The sequence below is a fragment of the Pseudorca crassidens genome, chromosome 7, assembly GCF_039906515.1.
Source record: "Pseudorca crassidens isolate mPseCra1 chromosome 7, mPseCra1.hap1, whole genome shotgun sequence".
NCBI lineage: Eukaryota > Metazoa > Chordata > Mammalia > Artiodactyla > Delphinidae > Pseudorca > Pseudorca crassidens.
This window is the reverse complement of record NC_090302.1, coordinates 2,577,159-2,594,427: the sequence shown is the minus strand read 5'-3', so window position 1 is coordinate 2,594,427 and position 17,269 is coordinate 2,577,159. Positions and strand designations below refer to the sequence as shown.

At 63.8% G+C, this 17,269-nt stretch overlaps 1 protein-coding gene across 11 annotated transcripts in view; it reads left to right on the top strand.

Moving 5' to 3' along the window:
- The window catches only part of VAV2 (vav guanine nucleotide exchange factor 2), a 178,001-nt gene that overhangs the window by 137,330 nt on the left and 23,402 nt on the right, over positions 1-17,269 (top strand). For all 11 annotated transcript variants that reach the window (XR_010944761.1, XR_010944760.1, XM_067742772.1 and 8 more), the window contains 8 exons: positions 678-746; positions 1,744-1,844; positions 8,887-8,986; positions 9,815-9,910; positions 10,582-10,650; positions 12,157-12,243; positions 14,753-14,838; positions 15,885-16,017. Coding sequence is in view for 9 of the 11 variants with exons in the window: in XM_067742772.1 (XP_067598873.1) it covers positions 678-746; positions 1,744-1,844; positions 8,887-8,986; positions 9,815-9,910; positions 10,582-10,650; positions 12,157-12,243; positions 14,753-14,838; positions 15,885-16,017 (741 nt within the window). In the remaining 2 variants the exon portion in view is untranslated. The remainder of the gene's footprint in view (positions 1-677; positions 747-1,743; positions 1,845-8,886; positions 8,987-9,814; positions 9,911-10,581; positions 10,651-12,156; positions 12,244-14,752; positions 14,839-15,884; positions 16,018-17,269) is intronic.

Below are 17,269 nucleotides of genomic sequence, written 5' to 3'. Positions count from 1 at the left end.
CTTGGGTGCGTCCAGCAGCCACTAGTCTTTGTTCGTTTGCACAGGTCTCTCTTGCTGCACACAGCGGCCAAGGAGAGGGCCAGGGGACCAGGACCCTGTGGGAGAAGGGGCAGGGAGAGGGGAGGGTGGCTGGTCGTTCCCTGCGGGGGCCTCCGGGAGGCCGGGGGCAGAAGCACCCCTGCCACTGTGGCGCTTGCGGGGCCGGAGCGGGCCCCTTGATGACAGGTTTGGGGGTGCACTCATGGGTGTAGGCTCAGGAATGGGTGTCGGGTGGGAATCACGGCATTTCTCGGTCCTCAGGCTCTCCCTTGGGTGATGCCTCTCGCCTCCCAGGAGGACCCCACTTGCTCAAATATCTCAAACAGCAGAGCCCACCCTGGCTGGCCTTAGGGTGGAAGTCCAGCGCCACGTGCTGGAACTTTGCCCACCTGGCGGGTCCTCAGGCCAGACCCCCACCCGGTCCCACACTTCCCGCGCAGGTCTCCCCCTCTCCAGTAAGCGTGGAGCACCCCCGTGTGCTGGTGAGCGGCCGCCCCGCAGGACCCTTGATGGGGGAACGGGGGCGCTGCCTGCAGTCGCCTGTTTTTCTCTGAGGCCGTTAGAGCCCCTCTGACCGGCGACTGTGGCCTCAACGGTGACGGGCGTCCTTCAGGCGGTGACGGGCTTCTCTCTTCCAGAACTACGTGACCCCTCTGAGGCTCGTGCTGAGCCCGGCGGACATGGCGGCCATCTTCATCAACCTGGAGGTGAGGGTCCCACCCCGGCTCACCGTGTGTGGGCTGGAGGTCCTAACCTGCTCGGACGTCAGGCGGGCTCCCACGTGACCGTCCCCAGGGCTTGATGGTTGATCCTGGCTAAAGGGTGTTTCGTGGCTGACGGATGGGGGGCGGTGAGCAGGCCCCCATTTCTTGGGGACTTTGGTTTTAGGAGACAGAGGACAGTTTCTGGGAGCTTCCCTGCCCAATACCGTGTTGGCGGGTGTGCCCGGGACGCACACGCCCTGGAGGAAGCCCCAGGTTTTGTCGTCAGTGGAGGGAAGTGTGTCCCCTCCCCCTCTCTGAGCAAACAGAGCGCCCTCACTGCTCTGCGGTGTCTGAACACGGACACCGGAGGGCCATCCCGCGTGGGGAGGCTCACCTCGATGTGGTCAGCAGAGCCGGGCCCGGAAGCTGCGTGTGGGTGGGCTTCGTCGGGGAGCACTGGCCCTACTCTTCCTTGGGGTGCCGACGGCTTGAGGAGTGGGCGCTGGGCACCTCCTGGGTGAGGCTGACGCAGACCCGGAGTTTCGCAGCCCCTGCGCCCCCCGGCCCAGAGCTCATCCTGCCGTGAGCAGTGGCACACGTGGCCACAGGACTGGGGACCTGGCTGGGGGACGGTGCTGCCTGCCAGCCACCCCTCTGCTCTGGAGTGCGGACACACTTCCCCCGGCCCCGCTTCCACAGCGGAGAGACTTCACCCGTCAGGGCGCCTGCGCCCCTGCACTCCCGCGTACAGCGGGCGGGTCCCCAGGATGCCGGCTGGGGTCGGGCACCGTGTGTCTGGACAGGCTGGTGCAGACTCTGGGCGGCTGTGGCACCTTCTAGTGAACGGCAGCCGGTGTGTACGTGAGGAAGTACGCCCGGCGCCCGGCCGCTCACGCGGACGTCCTTCCATCGGAACGGCAGCCCGGAAGGAGCGGGATCACGGAGCCCGCGTGCCCCCAGCCTGCTGTGCCTGCTCACGCGTGGTTGCTTTTTGTCCCAGGACCTAATTAAGGTGCATCACAGCTTCCTGAGGGCCATCGACGTGTCCATGATGGCGGGGGGCAGCTCGCTGGCCAAGGTCTTCCTGGACTTCAAGGAAAGGTGAGTGGCCGGGGCCTCTGGGGCGTCCGGGCGCCGCTCCGCTTCCATCGTGGGGACGGGGCGGAGCTGGTGGGTGAGTTTACCCAGGTTACCGCTGCGCGGTGCTGAAGCGGGCGTCGGTGCTCCCACGCTCACCCTGTCCTCACTTGTAAACTGAGAAAACTGCCTGCCCTCCGTGCCGTCACAGCCTGCATGGGAGGGGCCTCTCGGGGGCTCCAGCCGCCCCCTCTGCCTCTATTCTTGGGGGTCGTGGTGGCTGAAGGACACTCGTGCCATCACGACGCCCCTGCCGTGCTGCAGACCCCACGGGAGTCGGGCACCGGGAGAGTCTGCCCCTGAGTTCTGTGCCTGGGGGGAGGTGACCTGTGGCACCTGCCTCTACAACTGCACTCACCCCCGCCTGTGCCAGCCTGAGTGAGGGGCTTCAGGGGCTGCAGGGAGCCGTGGCTGAGAGCCCAGGCTCTGGGTCCCCAGGGCTGAGGCCATGCCGCTGCTCCTACACGACACCACAGCCCGACTTCTTTATCTGTCGGTCAGGGGCCACGATGGCGTCTGTGCCACTTGGTGCCCTGAGGGTGAGCAGAGCCCAGGCCTGCGCTGCCGACACGCTGGTCCACACCCAGCGAAGGCTGCGGTGACCGGGCAGGTGTAGGGGCCGGACCTGGGCAGCCGGGCGGGGGTGCGGACGGCAGCCCTGGACGCGGTTGCGTGGCCATCTTGGCATAAACTGGCTTCAGCCCTGAACGTGGGGAGACGTGGTTCCGGGACTGAGAAGCGCAGAGCCCTGGCTCTCCCAGTGGTGCCCTGGTCCTGTGCGAGTCTCTGCAGCTTCGGGGCAAGTGTCCGTGGAGCCCGAGGGGGTATAGATGCTCTTGTCAGGATCCGAGGCGGCCCTTCTCCTCCAGGCCCCTCCCAGGTGGTTAGGCTGAGTCTAGACGCAGAGACGGTGCCGGCCTCCACCCCGCCAGAAAGTCACCTGTGGTAATCATGCCCGTTAGTGGGGTCCCTGATCAGAATCAAGACTGTCAATGGGAGAGAGCGACAGCTCATTAGGAGTCAACGCAGGGACCTTTTTTTAAAAAAATTATACCGCTCTTACGTGGCCCCTGTGAATCTATTTGCTTGCTGGCTTTAAGCGCCTCTGTTGGTCACCCCAGTTGATGGAGGGGGTCCGGAGGCAGCCTTCTGTTCTCTAGAATGTCCTGCTGGAGCCTGGCGGGGGCGTTGGGATTCTGGAAGCTTCCAGCTAGGTGTGAGGGGGCAGCTGTCAGGATGGCTCTGCCGTCCCAGCAGAGAGCCCGGGCCCCTGCTTCTTCCCCTTGCGCCTTGGCAACTGGTGCTTCAAGACGGGATGCTGACGAGGACGAAGCCGGATGACGTGGAGGGCTCGCAGGGTGCCGGCATCGCAGGGTCCTGGGAGATGGTGGCTTTTAGCCACTGAAATCTCAAGATATGCACCAGCAGATGGTGCCTGGCGTTCTGTCCCTCGTAGAATCTTTGGACAAGGAGCCTCAAGGTTCTGTCTTCGTGGTGCCTCTGCCTGGGAGCTTGTTAAAAATACCGATTCCTGGGGCTTCCCTGGTGGCACGGTGGTTAAGAATCTGCCTGGCAATGCAGGGGACACGGGTTCAAGCCCTGGTCTGGGAACTAGATCCCACATGCCGCGGAGCGACTAAGCCCGTGCGCCACAACTACTGAGCCTGCGCTCTGGAGCCTGTGTGCCACAACTCCTGAGCCCACGTGCCACAACTACTGAAGCCCGTGCACCTAGAGCCCGTGCTCCGCGACAAGAGAAGCCACTGCAGTGAGAAGCCTGTGCACCGCACGAAGAGTAGTCCCCACTCACCGCAACTAGAGAAAGCCCACGTGCAGCAATAAAGACCCAACACAGCCAAAAAAAAAAAAATACCGATTCCTGGGGTCTGATGAGGGATCCTGGGAGCTGTAGAAGGCACCACAGGGGCCAGTGGGGACCCTGGGTCCATGTCACCCTCATCTGCAGGAGGGTCCCCTGCATCGCCCGCCAGGTAACTCTCAGCTCCGCTCACAACCCTCTGCACAGGCAGCTGCATTCCCAGGCTCCTTCAGCTAGGATTGCCTGAACGTGCCTCCCCCAGGTGCCCTGTAGCTCCAGGCAAGGAGCCGTGGCCTCCTGAACAGGCAAGGGTCCTCAAGCCTGCTTTCTGAGGGGCCACGAGTCGGGGGGCTCCCGGGAGCCATGAGGGAGCAGGCAGTGCCCATGTACCGGTGGCAGACGCAGCCAGAGGAGAGCAGACGAGGTTTCTCCAGGCACCAGCAGGTGTGGGCATGCTGGCCGGCCCGGGCAAGGGGGTGGGGATCCGGTCTGGGGGTCAGGCCGGCTCCCTAACCCACCCTCTGCCCCCAACAAGGTTTTCCTCTCACCTGGCTGCAAGCCACCATGCTAGGTGGGCCCATGGTGCCCCGCTGCTGGACTTGAGCTGACTGTCAGACCTGACCCTCGCCCAGGTGACGGGCACGGCAGACACTTCTCAGCACCTCGTTAGTGCTGCGCCTTGGCTGGGGGTCGGACGGGCACTGAGGCCCAGTAACCCAGCTCTAGGCCGCGTGGCTGAGGTACAGATGGATGACCTGTCCTCTCCTGGGCCCCTCCACGTCCCCAGCACAAGGGCTCTGCTGCCTGGCCTGTCCCCGTGGTCCAGTTTGCCTGTGAATAAGACCTCGCACCATCCTCTACACACAACCTCGGGCTGGCCTGCCCCCAGGCCTCCTTTCCTCTGGGAATGACGGACGTTTCCGCCTTGGAGAATTGCCGTGAGCAGAATGCATCCTGGCACCGAGAGCTCTGCAGATGGTCACCCGCCCAGCGAGGCATCGGGGGGTCCAGGCATCCGCCCAGCGAAGCATCAGGGGGTCCAGGCACTTCTCCCTCCCTTTGGGGGAGGGGCTGGCTGCATTTCACCAGACCTCATTTGCCAAATCACTGTTCATCCCAGCGTCCGCCTTTTCTGGCGCGTCCCTTCTTATTTCTGAGTCGGCCCCGAAGGCCCTGATGGTCGCTGGCTTACCGATTCTGCAAGCATTTATGGACCGCCTGCTGTGTGCGGCTGCAGAGCTCTGGGCCAAGGACATCGTGGTGAGCGAAGCAGGCTCAGCGCTCCCTGGGAAACGAGTCCACAGACAAGAGACTTACCGTGGGCTGTGATAGTGCCTGAGAGCACAGGGAAGGGGAGGGGGGGATGAGCACAGGCTGGGGCCCCCTGAGGGCCTGGGGGAGAGGGGATCAGCCCTGAAGCCACGTGGGGAGTAGAAGCTGCGGGAGAGCCAGGAGCTCTGACTGTTCGGGGAACCGGCAGAGGCCGGAGGAGCGGGACCGAGGGGGCGAAGGGGAGGTTCTCCAAGGAGCAGTTACAGGTTCTGCAGGATCTGGTGGGCGAAGATAGGGATTCATAATTTTTTTTTTTTTATTTTTGCGGTACGCGGGCCTCTCACTGCCGTGGCCTCTCCCGTTGCGGAGCACAGGCTCCGGACGCGCAGGCTCAGCGGCCATGGCTCACGGGCACAGCCGCTCCGCGGCACGTGGGATCCTCCCAGACCGGGGCACGAACTCGTGTCCCCTGCATCGGCAGGCGGACTCTCAACCACTGCGCCACCAGGGAAGCCCCATAATTTTTTTAATGAGGGCAGGAGAAGCCATTGAATTCAAGGGGCGAGATGCCGGCAGCTCGTCCCTGATGAAGGATGGGTGGCATCCAGGTGTGGTATGAGCAGCAGAATGGCAGGGGGCGATCACCTCCCTCTTTTTGGAGCTTATTCTCCCATTAAGGCAGCCTTGATCCTCAGACAAGGCAGGGGCTCCTGTTAACCTTGCCGTGTGGGCTTACAGGAGACGACGTCTCCCACACGGAGGGAGCTGGCTCTCGGGCAGGGTTTGCGTTGAAGTCACACCTTTTGTATTTATCGCTGGGGCTGACCAAGGTGGGCCTGGAGCCTGACTTCTCGTGGGTCCGCGGTTCGGGCTGGATGGGGCCTGGGGAGCTGGTGGCCCGGTGGTAAGGCGGGAGGACGAGCTCTTAGGAGGGACTGTCTGTGGGGCTTTGCGCACGTGCCGTTAGGAGGAACGTCGTTCAGAAAGGCAGGTTCCCCGTCCCAGGACCCCGTGGGATTTCCGTGAGTGTGGAGAGAGAGGCTCTGGGCAGGGGAGGGCTTCGGTGCGCTGCAGCTGCTCCTTGCTCTTAGGTTAGGTGGACGGCGCTGCCCTCTGGCTGTGATTTCCATTCACGGAAACCAGGGTCTCTGGGGGCCTTTCATCTCAAAGCCCGAGGCCAGGTGGTCCTGCACGGAGACAGCCCTCTCGTACCCCCTAGAGCCCCCGCAGGGGTTCGCGTGGCTGCCCTGTCGGGAGGGCTGCCCTGGGACCACCAGCCGGAGAGCCCTTTGCCTCCCGCCCCGTCCAGAGCTCCTTTCCCAGATGGGGCAGCTCGGGACGGGAGAGGGGAGCGGCCTTGGCCACGCGTGGTCTCAGCTTGTTCCCGTGTCCCGGGTGAACACCTGGGCGCATCACCTGTGTCCTGGGACGTGCTCCGTCCTGTCCCCGGCTGTGTGGGCTGAGACAGAAGTGACGCAGTGAGGAAATAAGGCGTCAGATGTATTTCTGTGAGAGGCATTCAGCCTCCCTTTATGGGGTCGGAGTTGGAAGGTCAAGCAGTTAAATAAATAACCTAGCCCGGGGCTGGTGGCCAACATCGACCACCCCGTGAAAGAGCAGAAGGTTGACGAAGGTCGCTCAGCTGACAGTCCGGGACACGGGCACGCAGAGTCAGCGGGGACAGGAGTTAGGAATGAGGTGGCCATGTTACATGCAAACCGGTCGATTTCCTCCGTGGCAAGAGCGCTGGAACCTTTGGGTTGCTTCCCCAGCGTGACGGAAATCACGTGTACAGAACAGGGTCACGCAGCGTGCGTCGGGCCGGGTCGGGGAGACCGCCTTCCCCGGGGCCTCGGGTGGCTGGCGTTCCCAGGCGCTCCGGTGGGACCGTGAACCGTCAAGTCCTCCGCGTGTGCGTTGCCTTACTTCCAAGTTTCTGGGTTTTTTTTTAAACTTTGGTACACGAAACTGGCTTTCTTTCTCTTCCTTCCTCCCTCCCTCCCTCCCTTTCTTTCTTTTTGGCTGCATTGAGTCTTCGTTGCTATGCGCGGGCTTTCTCTAGTTGTGGTGAGCGGGGGCTACTCTGGTTGTGGTGCGTGGGCTTCTCGTTGCGGTGGCTTCTCTTCTTGCGTAGCATGGACTCTAGGCGTGCGGGCTTCAGTATTTGTGGCACGCAGGCTCAGTAATTGTGGCGCACAGGCTCGGTAGTTGTGGCACACGGGCTTAGTTGTTTCGCAGCATGTGGAATCTTCCCAGACCAGAGCTCAAACCCGTGTCCTCTGCATTGGCAGGCAGATTCTTAACGACTGCGCCACCAGGGAAGCCCCTTAATCAACTTTTATATGAAAATTCTGAATTGAATAGCAGACTCCTTGAAGTGGAGACCAGGGCTCAGTTTCTCATGCAGAGTGGCTCCTGGTCAGTGTGTCACACTCGGGACTCTGGACCCGGCCATCTGTCCCAAACCCCCAAGGCCCCAGGGAGGGGAGACCTGCCCGGGGGCTCACGTGGCAGAGCCGGGGTGCTGGATGCCCGGCCCAGGCGTGGTCACCGCGGGTCCCTCGGGCCGTGCAGGGAGAGCCTGGGGAGTCCCACAGACCCAGCAGGATGCAATGTCATCTCCTCCAAAGTGAAGCCAGCAACAGGCCTTGACTGCCTACCCACAGCGCCTCGCCAGGTACCCCAGGGTGCAGCAGCGTCCGCGGAGGACAGAGAAATGGGCCTGACGCCATCTTCACCCGAGCTTCCCAGAGCTGGGCCGGGAGAGGCCTCCAGACGTTTGCTGACACACAGCGTAACCTGCGTCTGGCAGGGCGTCCCTGGAGCGTCATGCGCGGGGCTCGGCCTCCTGGTGTCGCCCTTTATTAGCTGGTGACTCTTAGCAAGTTCACTGAGGCCTTGGTTTCCCCACTGGAGAGTGGGGCTCACCACCCCCACCTCTACAAGTGGGTTAAAGGGTCGTGACGCTGTGCGTGAAGCTCCTGGCCCTGGTGGCTCCCAGAGGTGGTGGCTGTTGCAGCCAACGACGTCACCTGCCTGGTCCTTCTCCAGGGGCGTACTCGGTAGTCAGGTGACAAGATTTTGAAAGATGAGGTTTCAGGCTAGTAACCCAAGGCCCTGAGAGCGCTGGGCCCCAGTGCCGGGGGCTCTGGTCTGTCGGCCCTGGGGGATCGTGGTGGGAGCAAAGCAGAGGGTGTTAGGAGAGAAGCAGGACGGCAGGCAGGCAGTGGACGCAGGGGAGGCCGGAAGCGGGGGGGGGGCGGGGCTGGGTTAGAGGGAGCTCCTTCTCCCCCTCTGCACCCCGCATCTTCCCTGGATCCGCGGCCCCTCCCAGCACCCCCGTCTCCCAGGTGACGGGGGCTGACGTCACCCTGCCCTGAGAGGCCGGTGGCTGGAACCCAGGCACAGACCATCAGTGCCATGTGGCAGCAACAAGGGCTGGCCCACGGGGTCCCCGCACCTCGAAATGTCAGCTCAGGGGCCGGCCCCCCAGGGCGAGCACAGAGCCGGGCTGGGCCTTGGTGCTCACTGCCTGTGGGCTGCAGCGTGAGTCGCCTGGGGAGGCGGGGGCTTCTGTCTGGCTTTGGCCCTTTCCAGGGGCGGGATGGGGGGCTGAGAGCGGCACCCCCAAACCCGGTCCTGACCTGGAACAGAACCACAGAAGAGGGCCTCCTTGGGTTCGGGGAAGGCAGGGTGCCCTTCCCTCCCCACGGCTGGCAGCCCTCCTCCTGGGCAGGACGGGGAAGGAAAGCAGCCTCATGGAAAGAACAAAACCGTTAAATGTGCGAACACGTGAGGAGCTGTCGGGGGAGAGAGCTGCTTGCTGTGCTCACAGCCTGACGTGCAAACGGCTCGGGCTCACACCCAGTGTGTGTGTGTGTGTGTGTGTGTGTGTGTGTGTGCGCCCGCGTCCAGGCTCCTGATCTACGGGGAGTACTGCAGCCGCATGGAGCACGCGCAGAGCACGCTGAGCCAGCTCCTGGCCGGCAGGGAGGACTTCAGACAGAAAGTCGAGGTACTTGCCGTGTCCGAGCTTCCAGCTCCCTGGCCTCTTACCCGTTTCCTGGGAAGCTGGGGGCGGGGCAGTGATGGGACGTTTTTTGTAGATGTTTCTGGCAGGTGGTTTTTTCTCCTTTGCATTTTGTTGGGGTTGAGAGTGGGCAGGGGGGGGTCACCGTCCCAGGCCAGGGCCCAGCCTGGGTGCCGCTGTGGCAGGACCCCCGGACCAGATCCGGCTGAGTGGGGGGCTGTGACTGAGCCCTGACCCTGGCCTATCGGGACCCCATGGGGGCCCCAGGTGACGGACCTCTGCTGGGAGCCTTCCACCCCTGCCGTGTTGTCCCCCCAGAGGCTGGGCTTCCCATGTTGTGTCTGGCCGGTCAGACGGTTCCCAGGGTGAGCCCTGGTGGCACGTCCCTTTGCTCCGGCAGTGCTGGGGGTGACTCGCCCCTCGGAGAGGCCCGATGCCCTCGTGTGTCCAGGCAACCCGTGGGGAGCCCCTGGTTCCTGAAGGCGGTGCCCCCGTTAGTGTGAGCTGGCCTCCCCCAGGGTCTCTGGTAGACCCCAGACCAGGCGTCACTCAGAATCCCCCCCATGTGGCCACTGCAGACCCCTGAGGCTATGAGAGGGTCTGCCCGCCTGCTGTGCAGCCCACCCCTCTGCACACGCCTGGTTTGGGGGGGGGGCGGTCTCTGGGAGCCGGACCGGAGGAAGACCAGACACCTGGGCCCCAGTGCAGGGCTTGGGTCTGCCCCCGTCCCCAGGCCGGGGGATGGGAGTGTTGGGGTCCGGTGTGCCCGGGCAAGGATGCTCTAAACCCACCCGCTGCTCCCCCGACGCCCAGGAATGCACCCTGAAGGTCCAAGACGGGAAGTTCAAGCTGCAGGACCTGCTGGTGGTCCCCATGCAGAGGGTGCTCAAATACCACCTGCTCCTCAAGGTGAGACTGGCTGGAGGGGGTCAGGGCCCGGCAGCCCCCGGGGCGTGGGGTGGAGCCCACATACAGGCCAGGGTGACAAATGAACAAGCGCATAGAGTAGGGCAGCCCGTGCTTAGCGCCTAAAAACGGCAAAATCAGTGCCGGGAGCTACGCAGTGTTTGTGTCTCTTATGAATGTTGTCAGTTAGTACGCAAGGACAACTATGATCTAAATCGGTAAGAGGAAAAAAAGCCGAGAGAGACAGAAAAGCACCCTCAGGCCAGAAGTAAGAGCTCCTGGGGCTCGTCTCCTAACCCAGTCCCTGAGCTTCCTGGTGGCCACGGAAACAGGAAGTCCTTCGGGACAGGCAGACCTGCGCGGGAGACAGTGGTTTCTGTGAGATGCCAGCCAAGCCTCTTTAGTGAATCAGCAGGTCACCTGTTAGCACGGCCCCTGGCTTTGTGCTGTCTTAATGTTCCCCCCGTTATCCACAAGCGTTGGAGACACCTCGCCTCGAGGCCGTGTGTCCCCTGGAGGAGGACTCGCTGTCTGTCTGCCGGAGTTGGGCGGCTGGACCAGAGCCGGGGGTGGGGGTGGGGGTGGGGCTTTGTCCCGAGGGCCTGGCTCTGTCTGCACACCCGGGGCCTGGTGGGGACCCCTGAGTGGTCACCCACGCCTCACCACCCCCCCAGGAACTTCTGAGCCATTCCACCGACCGGCCCGAGAGGCAGCAGCTCAAAGAAGCGCTGGAGGCCATGCAGGTGGGTAAACTGAGGCAGGGGAGAGGCCGGGCCAGCCTGGGGCTTCATGGGCCGTGCCCGCCCTCTTTGACTGGACCTGGGCTCGCTAACAGCCTTACCTCGGTGATCGGAGATGTAGATCTTCCCGGGACGGCAAGAGGCGGAGCAGGGGCAGGGCGGTGGATGGGACCCACCAGGGGCAGAGGGGGCGGGTGGAAGGGGCTTCCCTAAGGATTCTCTTCTCTAGCCTCCCCTGGCCCACAGTGACCCCACCCCCACCCCCAGGCCTCCCTTCCTCTCGCTTCCCTGACCGTCTGCCAGACGGTCGCCAGAATCCAGGCACCGGACCCAGTGCTGGGCCACCTGGCCCTCCCCTGCCTGCTGCCCAGTGTGTGGCATCTGCTTCTGAAATGCCCACTCCACCCAGGCACGGCGCCTCTCCCCTCCTCCCTCTGTCCATGGAAGCCCACTTTGCAGCTCAGCCCCCGGAAGGAGAGCCCAGCTCACGTCCCTCCCCCTCTTAGAACCCTTCTGTGGCTCCCCACTGCCTGCTGAGTCAGGCCCAGACCCTCCCCCCGGCACACAGGCCTCCAGAGCTGTGCTGGCTTTGCAGTTGTGTTTACCCCTAATGCCCCACCTTCCAGGCAGGCTTGGCCACGCCCAGGCCCCTGAAGGTGTCCGTTCTTCCCCACCTGTGTGTTGGCTCGGGCTGAACCTGTCCTTGTCACCTGGCAACGTCCTGTGCCTCCTCCATCTTTGCGAAGTGACCTTCCCAGGGGGATCGCCCCCTCTGGCTTCTGTCCCCCCACTGCTCGGCCGTCTGTTTCTGGAGCTTCTCTGAGCAGCCTGTCCTCTTCACTCCAAGTCCTGTGCGAACTCTGTGGCCTGTGCCATGGAGGCCCCGGCGGTTGCACGGCTCACCAGGCCCATCTTGTAATGCTCCTGCCTCGGGGTCTCCGATTCTGCCTGGCCAGTGGGCTCCCAGTGTGGACGGGCAGGGGGCACTGGAGGGGAGGCTGGAACCAGCTCTCACCCCCTACCCACCGCCTGGCTCAGGGGCTCCACCCTGGGCTCTGGGTGTCTGTCCCGCTGGGCCTTCTGGATCGCGGTGGGCAGTGCCCCCTGGCGGCCAGCAGGAGACTGCAGCGTGTGGGTGGCCGGGCTGCACGGTGGGGTCGCCCTTGTTCCGCTGAGGCTCTGTAGGGCCAAGAACTGGCTGGTCCAGGTCGACCTGGTTGTTTTCCTTCTACTCTGACCTAGAAGGTGGCCGAGTGACGGGGCAGAAGGAAGCTGCTCTAGGAGGAGGGATTTCCTGGCGCACCAATGGGGCGCAGCTCTTCTGCCTCGTTTGTCAAGTGGGGTGACGCTTCTCACCCCTGCGGCCATTTCGAGGGCCAGCCACCTCTGGGGACGGTGGACGGTGCTTTGGAGATGCCCAGCCCTTGCACGGTGCCGTGGGGTTCGTGGCTGAGCCCCTCATGCCCAGCGTGGGCCTGCTGACCCGCTCCCCGCCTCTGTGTGTCCCAGGACCTGGCGATGTACATCAACGAAGTCAAACGGGACAAAGAGACCCTGAAGAAAATCGGCGAGTTTCAGAGTTCCATAGAGAACCTGGTAAGTGCGCCGGCTCCCCAGGAGCGGAGACAGTCACGGCCATATATGCATGTTTTAAACAATGACTTTCAGGGCTTCCCTGGTGGCGCAGTGGTTGGGAGTCCGCCTGCCGATGCAGGGGACGTGGGTTCGTGCCCCGGTCCGGGAGGATCCCACATGCCGCGTAGCGGCTGGGCCCGTGAGCCATGGCCGCTGAGCCTGCGCGTCTGGAGCCTGTGCTCCGCAACGGGAGAGGCCGCAACGGTGAGAGGCCCGCGTACCGCAAAAAAAAAAAAAAAAAAATGACTTTCACAATCTCAGCATCGAATAAGTGGAAGGGCGACCGCACGCTCCGTCCGTCCGGGTCGTGGAGGCACGTGCAGCCGTGCTGAGCGCTCTCCGCCGAGAGGGTGGAACAGCTCCTGGAGCCGAGGCTGACCTCGCACTGCCAGGCTGTGCACCGAGACCAGCCCAGGGGCCCTGTGCACAAGGGTGGCCACTGGCTGAGGGCCCGAGGAGGGGAACGGTATTGACTGCTCTGCTCTGCCCTCCCTCCCTGGCCTGGACCGGGACTCTCTTGGGTCCAAGAGGAGAGTGCGGCGCCCAGGGGAGCATGAGGCTCTAACACTCTGGGACCCCTGGCTCACCCACATCTCCTGTCTCCATGAGGGACAATAGAGAGGGTTTGGTCACCCTGCCCAGGAGTTGCCCTTGAGTTCTCCCCTCCCCCTTGACCTCTAGCAGGCAGGGCTGACACCTCATGGGACCTTATCCTCATCCTGGTCCATCAGAGGCTCAGCCTCGGGGCGTCAGGTGAACCACTGTGTCCTGCGGGGCGAGGAGATGGGCCATCCCAGGAAGCAGGCACCTCCCCGCCTGTGCCAACCGGTACCAGCCTCTCGCTGATCTGCTGAAGGTCTAAACAGGGTTTCTCCGCCTCGGCACTGTTGACACTTGGGGCTGGAACGTTCTCTGTCACGGGGCCTGTCCTGTGCATTGTGGGATGTTGAGCTGCACCCCTGGACTCTGTCCGCTAGATGCTGGTAGCATCCCCACCCTTCAGGGGCCCAAGTCATGGCCACCAGATACAACTCCCGACATCACGAGATGTCCCCTGGGTACAGAATCAGCCCTGGCCGAGGACCGCTGGTTTACATGCATTTTCACTCTCTGGTCCCTGAACTTTCAGAGTCCGGGTGAGTGTCTGTCAAAAGCAAATCAGCACAGAAGCTTTTGCAAAGGAAGCCCCGCATGCCCAGGCTGACACCTGGTGCCCATTTGTCTGGTCCTCCCCGACCAGAGTCAGAAGAGCCCAAACAGGACTGTGGTACAGGCACGTGGCGTGAAGACAATCGTAATGTGTCGTCCAGCAAAGAAAAAAGAAGTCGCCGAACAGCATTATGACCCGACCCCATTTTTCTTTCCTTTCAGAGGGAAGAGGAGGTTAAGGATGGCTGTGCCCCAGGCTGTTAGCGGTGGTGTTAGTGCCCGGTGGGGCCTGGGGCTGTTGGTTTTCCCCTCGTTGAGCGTTGGATGTTTTCCACATGCTCTACGATGGATGGATGGGCACTACTTTTGTGACAAGAAGACTTTTTTTTTTTAAGTTTTTACATACGACTAATTCTTGCGCATCAAATGACAAAAGTTAAGCAGCAGGGAAGCAGGTGTGGAGCACTCCTGTGGGCCAGGCGCCCTGCTCTGCCCAGCCGTGTGGTTTTCTCCGGACCCCATCCCAGCAGGTGGAGCTGGTACCTTTCTTTCCGCCCTTTGGAGATGAGACACAGAGGCCCTGAGTCACTAAGCAGGTGCTGGTCCCACCCTGGGTGACACCCACGCTGCGCCCTTTGTTTTGCTCTGGCAGCTCCTGGAAAATGCAGAAAACTCTGAAAGAAGATGCTGAGAGCCCCCGTCATAGCGCCAGGCGGGCTGGCCTGATAGCGTTTGGCGGCATCCTCTCCTTCCTGTTCTGTCCGCGTAGACCGCACAGGGAACGTGCCCAGAGACGTCTCTCTGAATCAGAGCAGAGCAGAGATGCAAACCAGGCAGAAAACGAAAATGAAATCCTTGCAAACCAGAGAGGGGGTTCCACTCGAAGGCTCTTCCTGTGATAGATGAACCACCGGCAGGACCCCCGCGCCCTGCCCGCCCTCTATCTGATAAGCGCTGTCTGTTCTCTGTTTAATTTGGTTTCTCGGGGTCAGGCGTCTGGCGTTTCCCACCAGGTTCCCGCTCTGGCTCCATGATGACAGTGGCCTGCTAACTGACCCACACCATCAATCGCCCTTTGTTGCCGCAGAGCTGGAGGGCGTCCTCAGCAGGGCCGGGTCTGTGGGGCGCAGAGTCTGCAGGCCCAGTTCCTCCCTTCTGTCCTCGGCACCCGCCGGGAACCGGGGGGGGCTCGTCTCACATCGCTCCCACCTTCGGTTTCAGCGGAAAACGGCCGCCCCGGACACGTGCCCACCTGTGTTTCTCTCCACGTAGGGAACTTGCTCTGGCACCGGGACTAACGGCCTTGCCCTTTCTTTCCCAGCAAGTGAAACTGGAGGAATTTGGGAGACCAAAGATCGACGGGGAGCTGAAGGTCCGGTCCATAGTGAACCACACCAAGCAAGACAGGTGAGTGGAGCGGGCGCTGGGCTGGGTGGCACCCGAGTCAGACACGCCGCTCCAGGGCACCCCGCTCCCCAGCGGGCCTGGAAACAGCTTCTCACGTGGACTTGGCTTTGGGTTGCGCCTTTTTAATTGCTTCCTTCCTTCCCGGTGAGAGCGACGGCCAGTGGCTGCCACGCCCGTGGGGCTGCCCTGCCTGCGGCCGGCACTGGACCGGCCGGGCTGGGGGACAGCCAGAGGCGCGGCCTGCGAGCGCACAGGCTCCTGGGAGCGGCCGTGTGAGCTGTTTGCCAAAGGACTGGGCGGGAGTGCGGGCAGGCGACGCGAAAGCTCCCGGGGAGCTGGCACGGCCCAAGCTTGTTCAGTCCTCCACGCACACCTGGTGCGTCCAAGGCCTGGGGCCGTGGCCGGGGTCGCAGAGACGTGAGCCCTGCCCCACGCGGATCCTAATCCCGTGGAGGATGGACGTGTAAATGGGCAGTGACCGGCAGAGGCCAGTGCTGTGGGGAAGGCCAGCGGGGGCAGGGGCATGGAGGATCCAAGGCCGGGCTGAGGGGTCAGAGTCGGCCGGGTGGGCCAGGCCGGGGGAGGGCTCAGGCTCAGGGAGGGAGCAGCCCTCGCGCTGCCCACCTGGGCGCCTACAGCCGTCCCGCGGCCTCGGACCCCACTGCGTTGGCTGCACTGTCGGGCCCCTGGTGGCCGCACTGACAGGCCCCTGGTGGCCGCGCTGTCGGGCCCCTGTGGCCGTGCTGTCGGGCCCCTGTGGCCGCGCTGTCGGGCCCCTATGGCCGCACTGTCGGGCCCCTGGTGGCCGCGCTGACGGGCCCCTGGTGGCCGTGCTGTCGGGCTCCTGTGGCCGCCCTGACGGGCCCCTGTGGCTGCACTGATGGGCCTCTGGTGGCCGCGCTGTTGGGCCCCTGTGGCCGTGCTGTCGGGCCCCTGGTGGCCGCGCTGACGGGCCCCTGTGGCTGCACTGTTGGGCCCCTGGTGGCCGCGCTGTCGGGCCCCTGTGGCCACGCTGACGGGCCCCTGTGGCCGCGCTGTCGGGCCAGGTACCTGTTCCTGTTTGACAAGGCGGTCATTGTGTGCAAGAGGAGGGGCGACAGCTACGAGCTGAAGGAGATCATCGAGCTGCTTTTCCACAAGATGACCGACGACCCCATGAACAACAAGGACGTCAAGAAGGTGAGCCCCAGCTTCCCGGTGGTGACGGAGGGGCTTCTAAGGCTGGGCCGCCCGGTGCGGGGCAGGCACCGACCCCCCCCGAGGGAGGAGTTGTGGGGTGGCTAGGGAAAGCGTGGTCAGGTGGGCTGGCCTCCACCCGCTCTGTGCTGGGCACAGCACTGCCCCCCCCCCGGCCTTTTGTCTGAGTCTTTCCTGGCGGGGGTCGGAGGGGCACGATCCGGATCGCAGCCCCCCAGTGAGGACCCTGAGCTGAGGGGTGTGGCCCGAGGCCGCTGGTGAGAGCCCAGCCTTAGACCTTGGCCGCCTGGCGCATGTGGCCCCCTGCAGCAAGCAGGCCCTCCTGCCCCTCCCCTGCCCTCCCGCTTTGGAGGAGGGCACCGGGTGGGCCTTGCTGTGGCTCGTGGGGCTCTGATGTCCAGCCAACGGGCTGTGGCTGCTGGGGGTGGGGCCATGGCTGGTAAGGGAGGGGCCATGACTGCTAGGGGTGGGGCCATGACTGGTGAGGGAGGGGCCATGACTGCTGGGGGGGTGAGGCCATGGCTGCTGGGGGTGGGGCCATGGCTGCTGGGGGTGGGGCCATGGCTCCTGGGGTGGGGCCATGGCTGCTGGGGGTGGGGCCATGACTGGTGAGGGAGGGGCCGTGGCTGCTGGGGGGGTGAGGCCATGGCTGCTGGGGGTGGGGCCATGGCTGCTGGGGTGGGGCCATGGCTGCTGGGGTGGGGCCATGGCTCCTGGGGTGGGGCCATGGCTGCTGGGGGTGGGGCCATGACTGGTGAGGGAGGGGCCATGGCTGCTGGGGGGTGAGGCCATGGCTGCTGGGGTGGGGCCATGGCTGCTGGGGGTGGGGCCATGGCTGCTGGGGTGGGGCCGTGGCTCCTGGGGTGGGGCCGTGGATGCTGTGGGTGGTGCGATGGATGCTGAGTTGGGGCTGCCGTGCTCTCTGGTTCAGTCCTGCTTCTGCACCCAGTGCTTGAGTACCCATGGTGTGCAGCCCTGGGCTGGGTGTGGGTGCCAGGAACCAAAGTGCTGAAAGAGGCTGGACTCCCGAGCTAACAGGTAGAAGGCAGGTGCCACCTGGAAGAGCTGTTGGGGGTGACCTGCCTAGCCCTGATGTCCAAAACAGGCCACTGGGGCCCCAGAAGCAGTGACCTGAGGCCACCTCCCAGGCTCAGGGCTGAAGACGAAGCCCCCCAGGTTCCGCCCCGGCACCTACCCCTCTGGGAGGAAGGCCCTTGCCATGGTGGTCCCATCC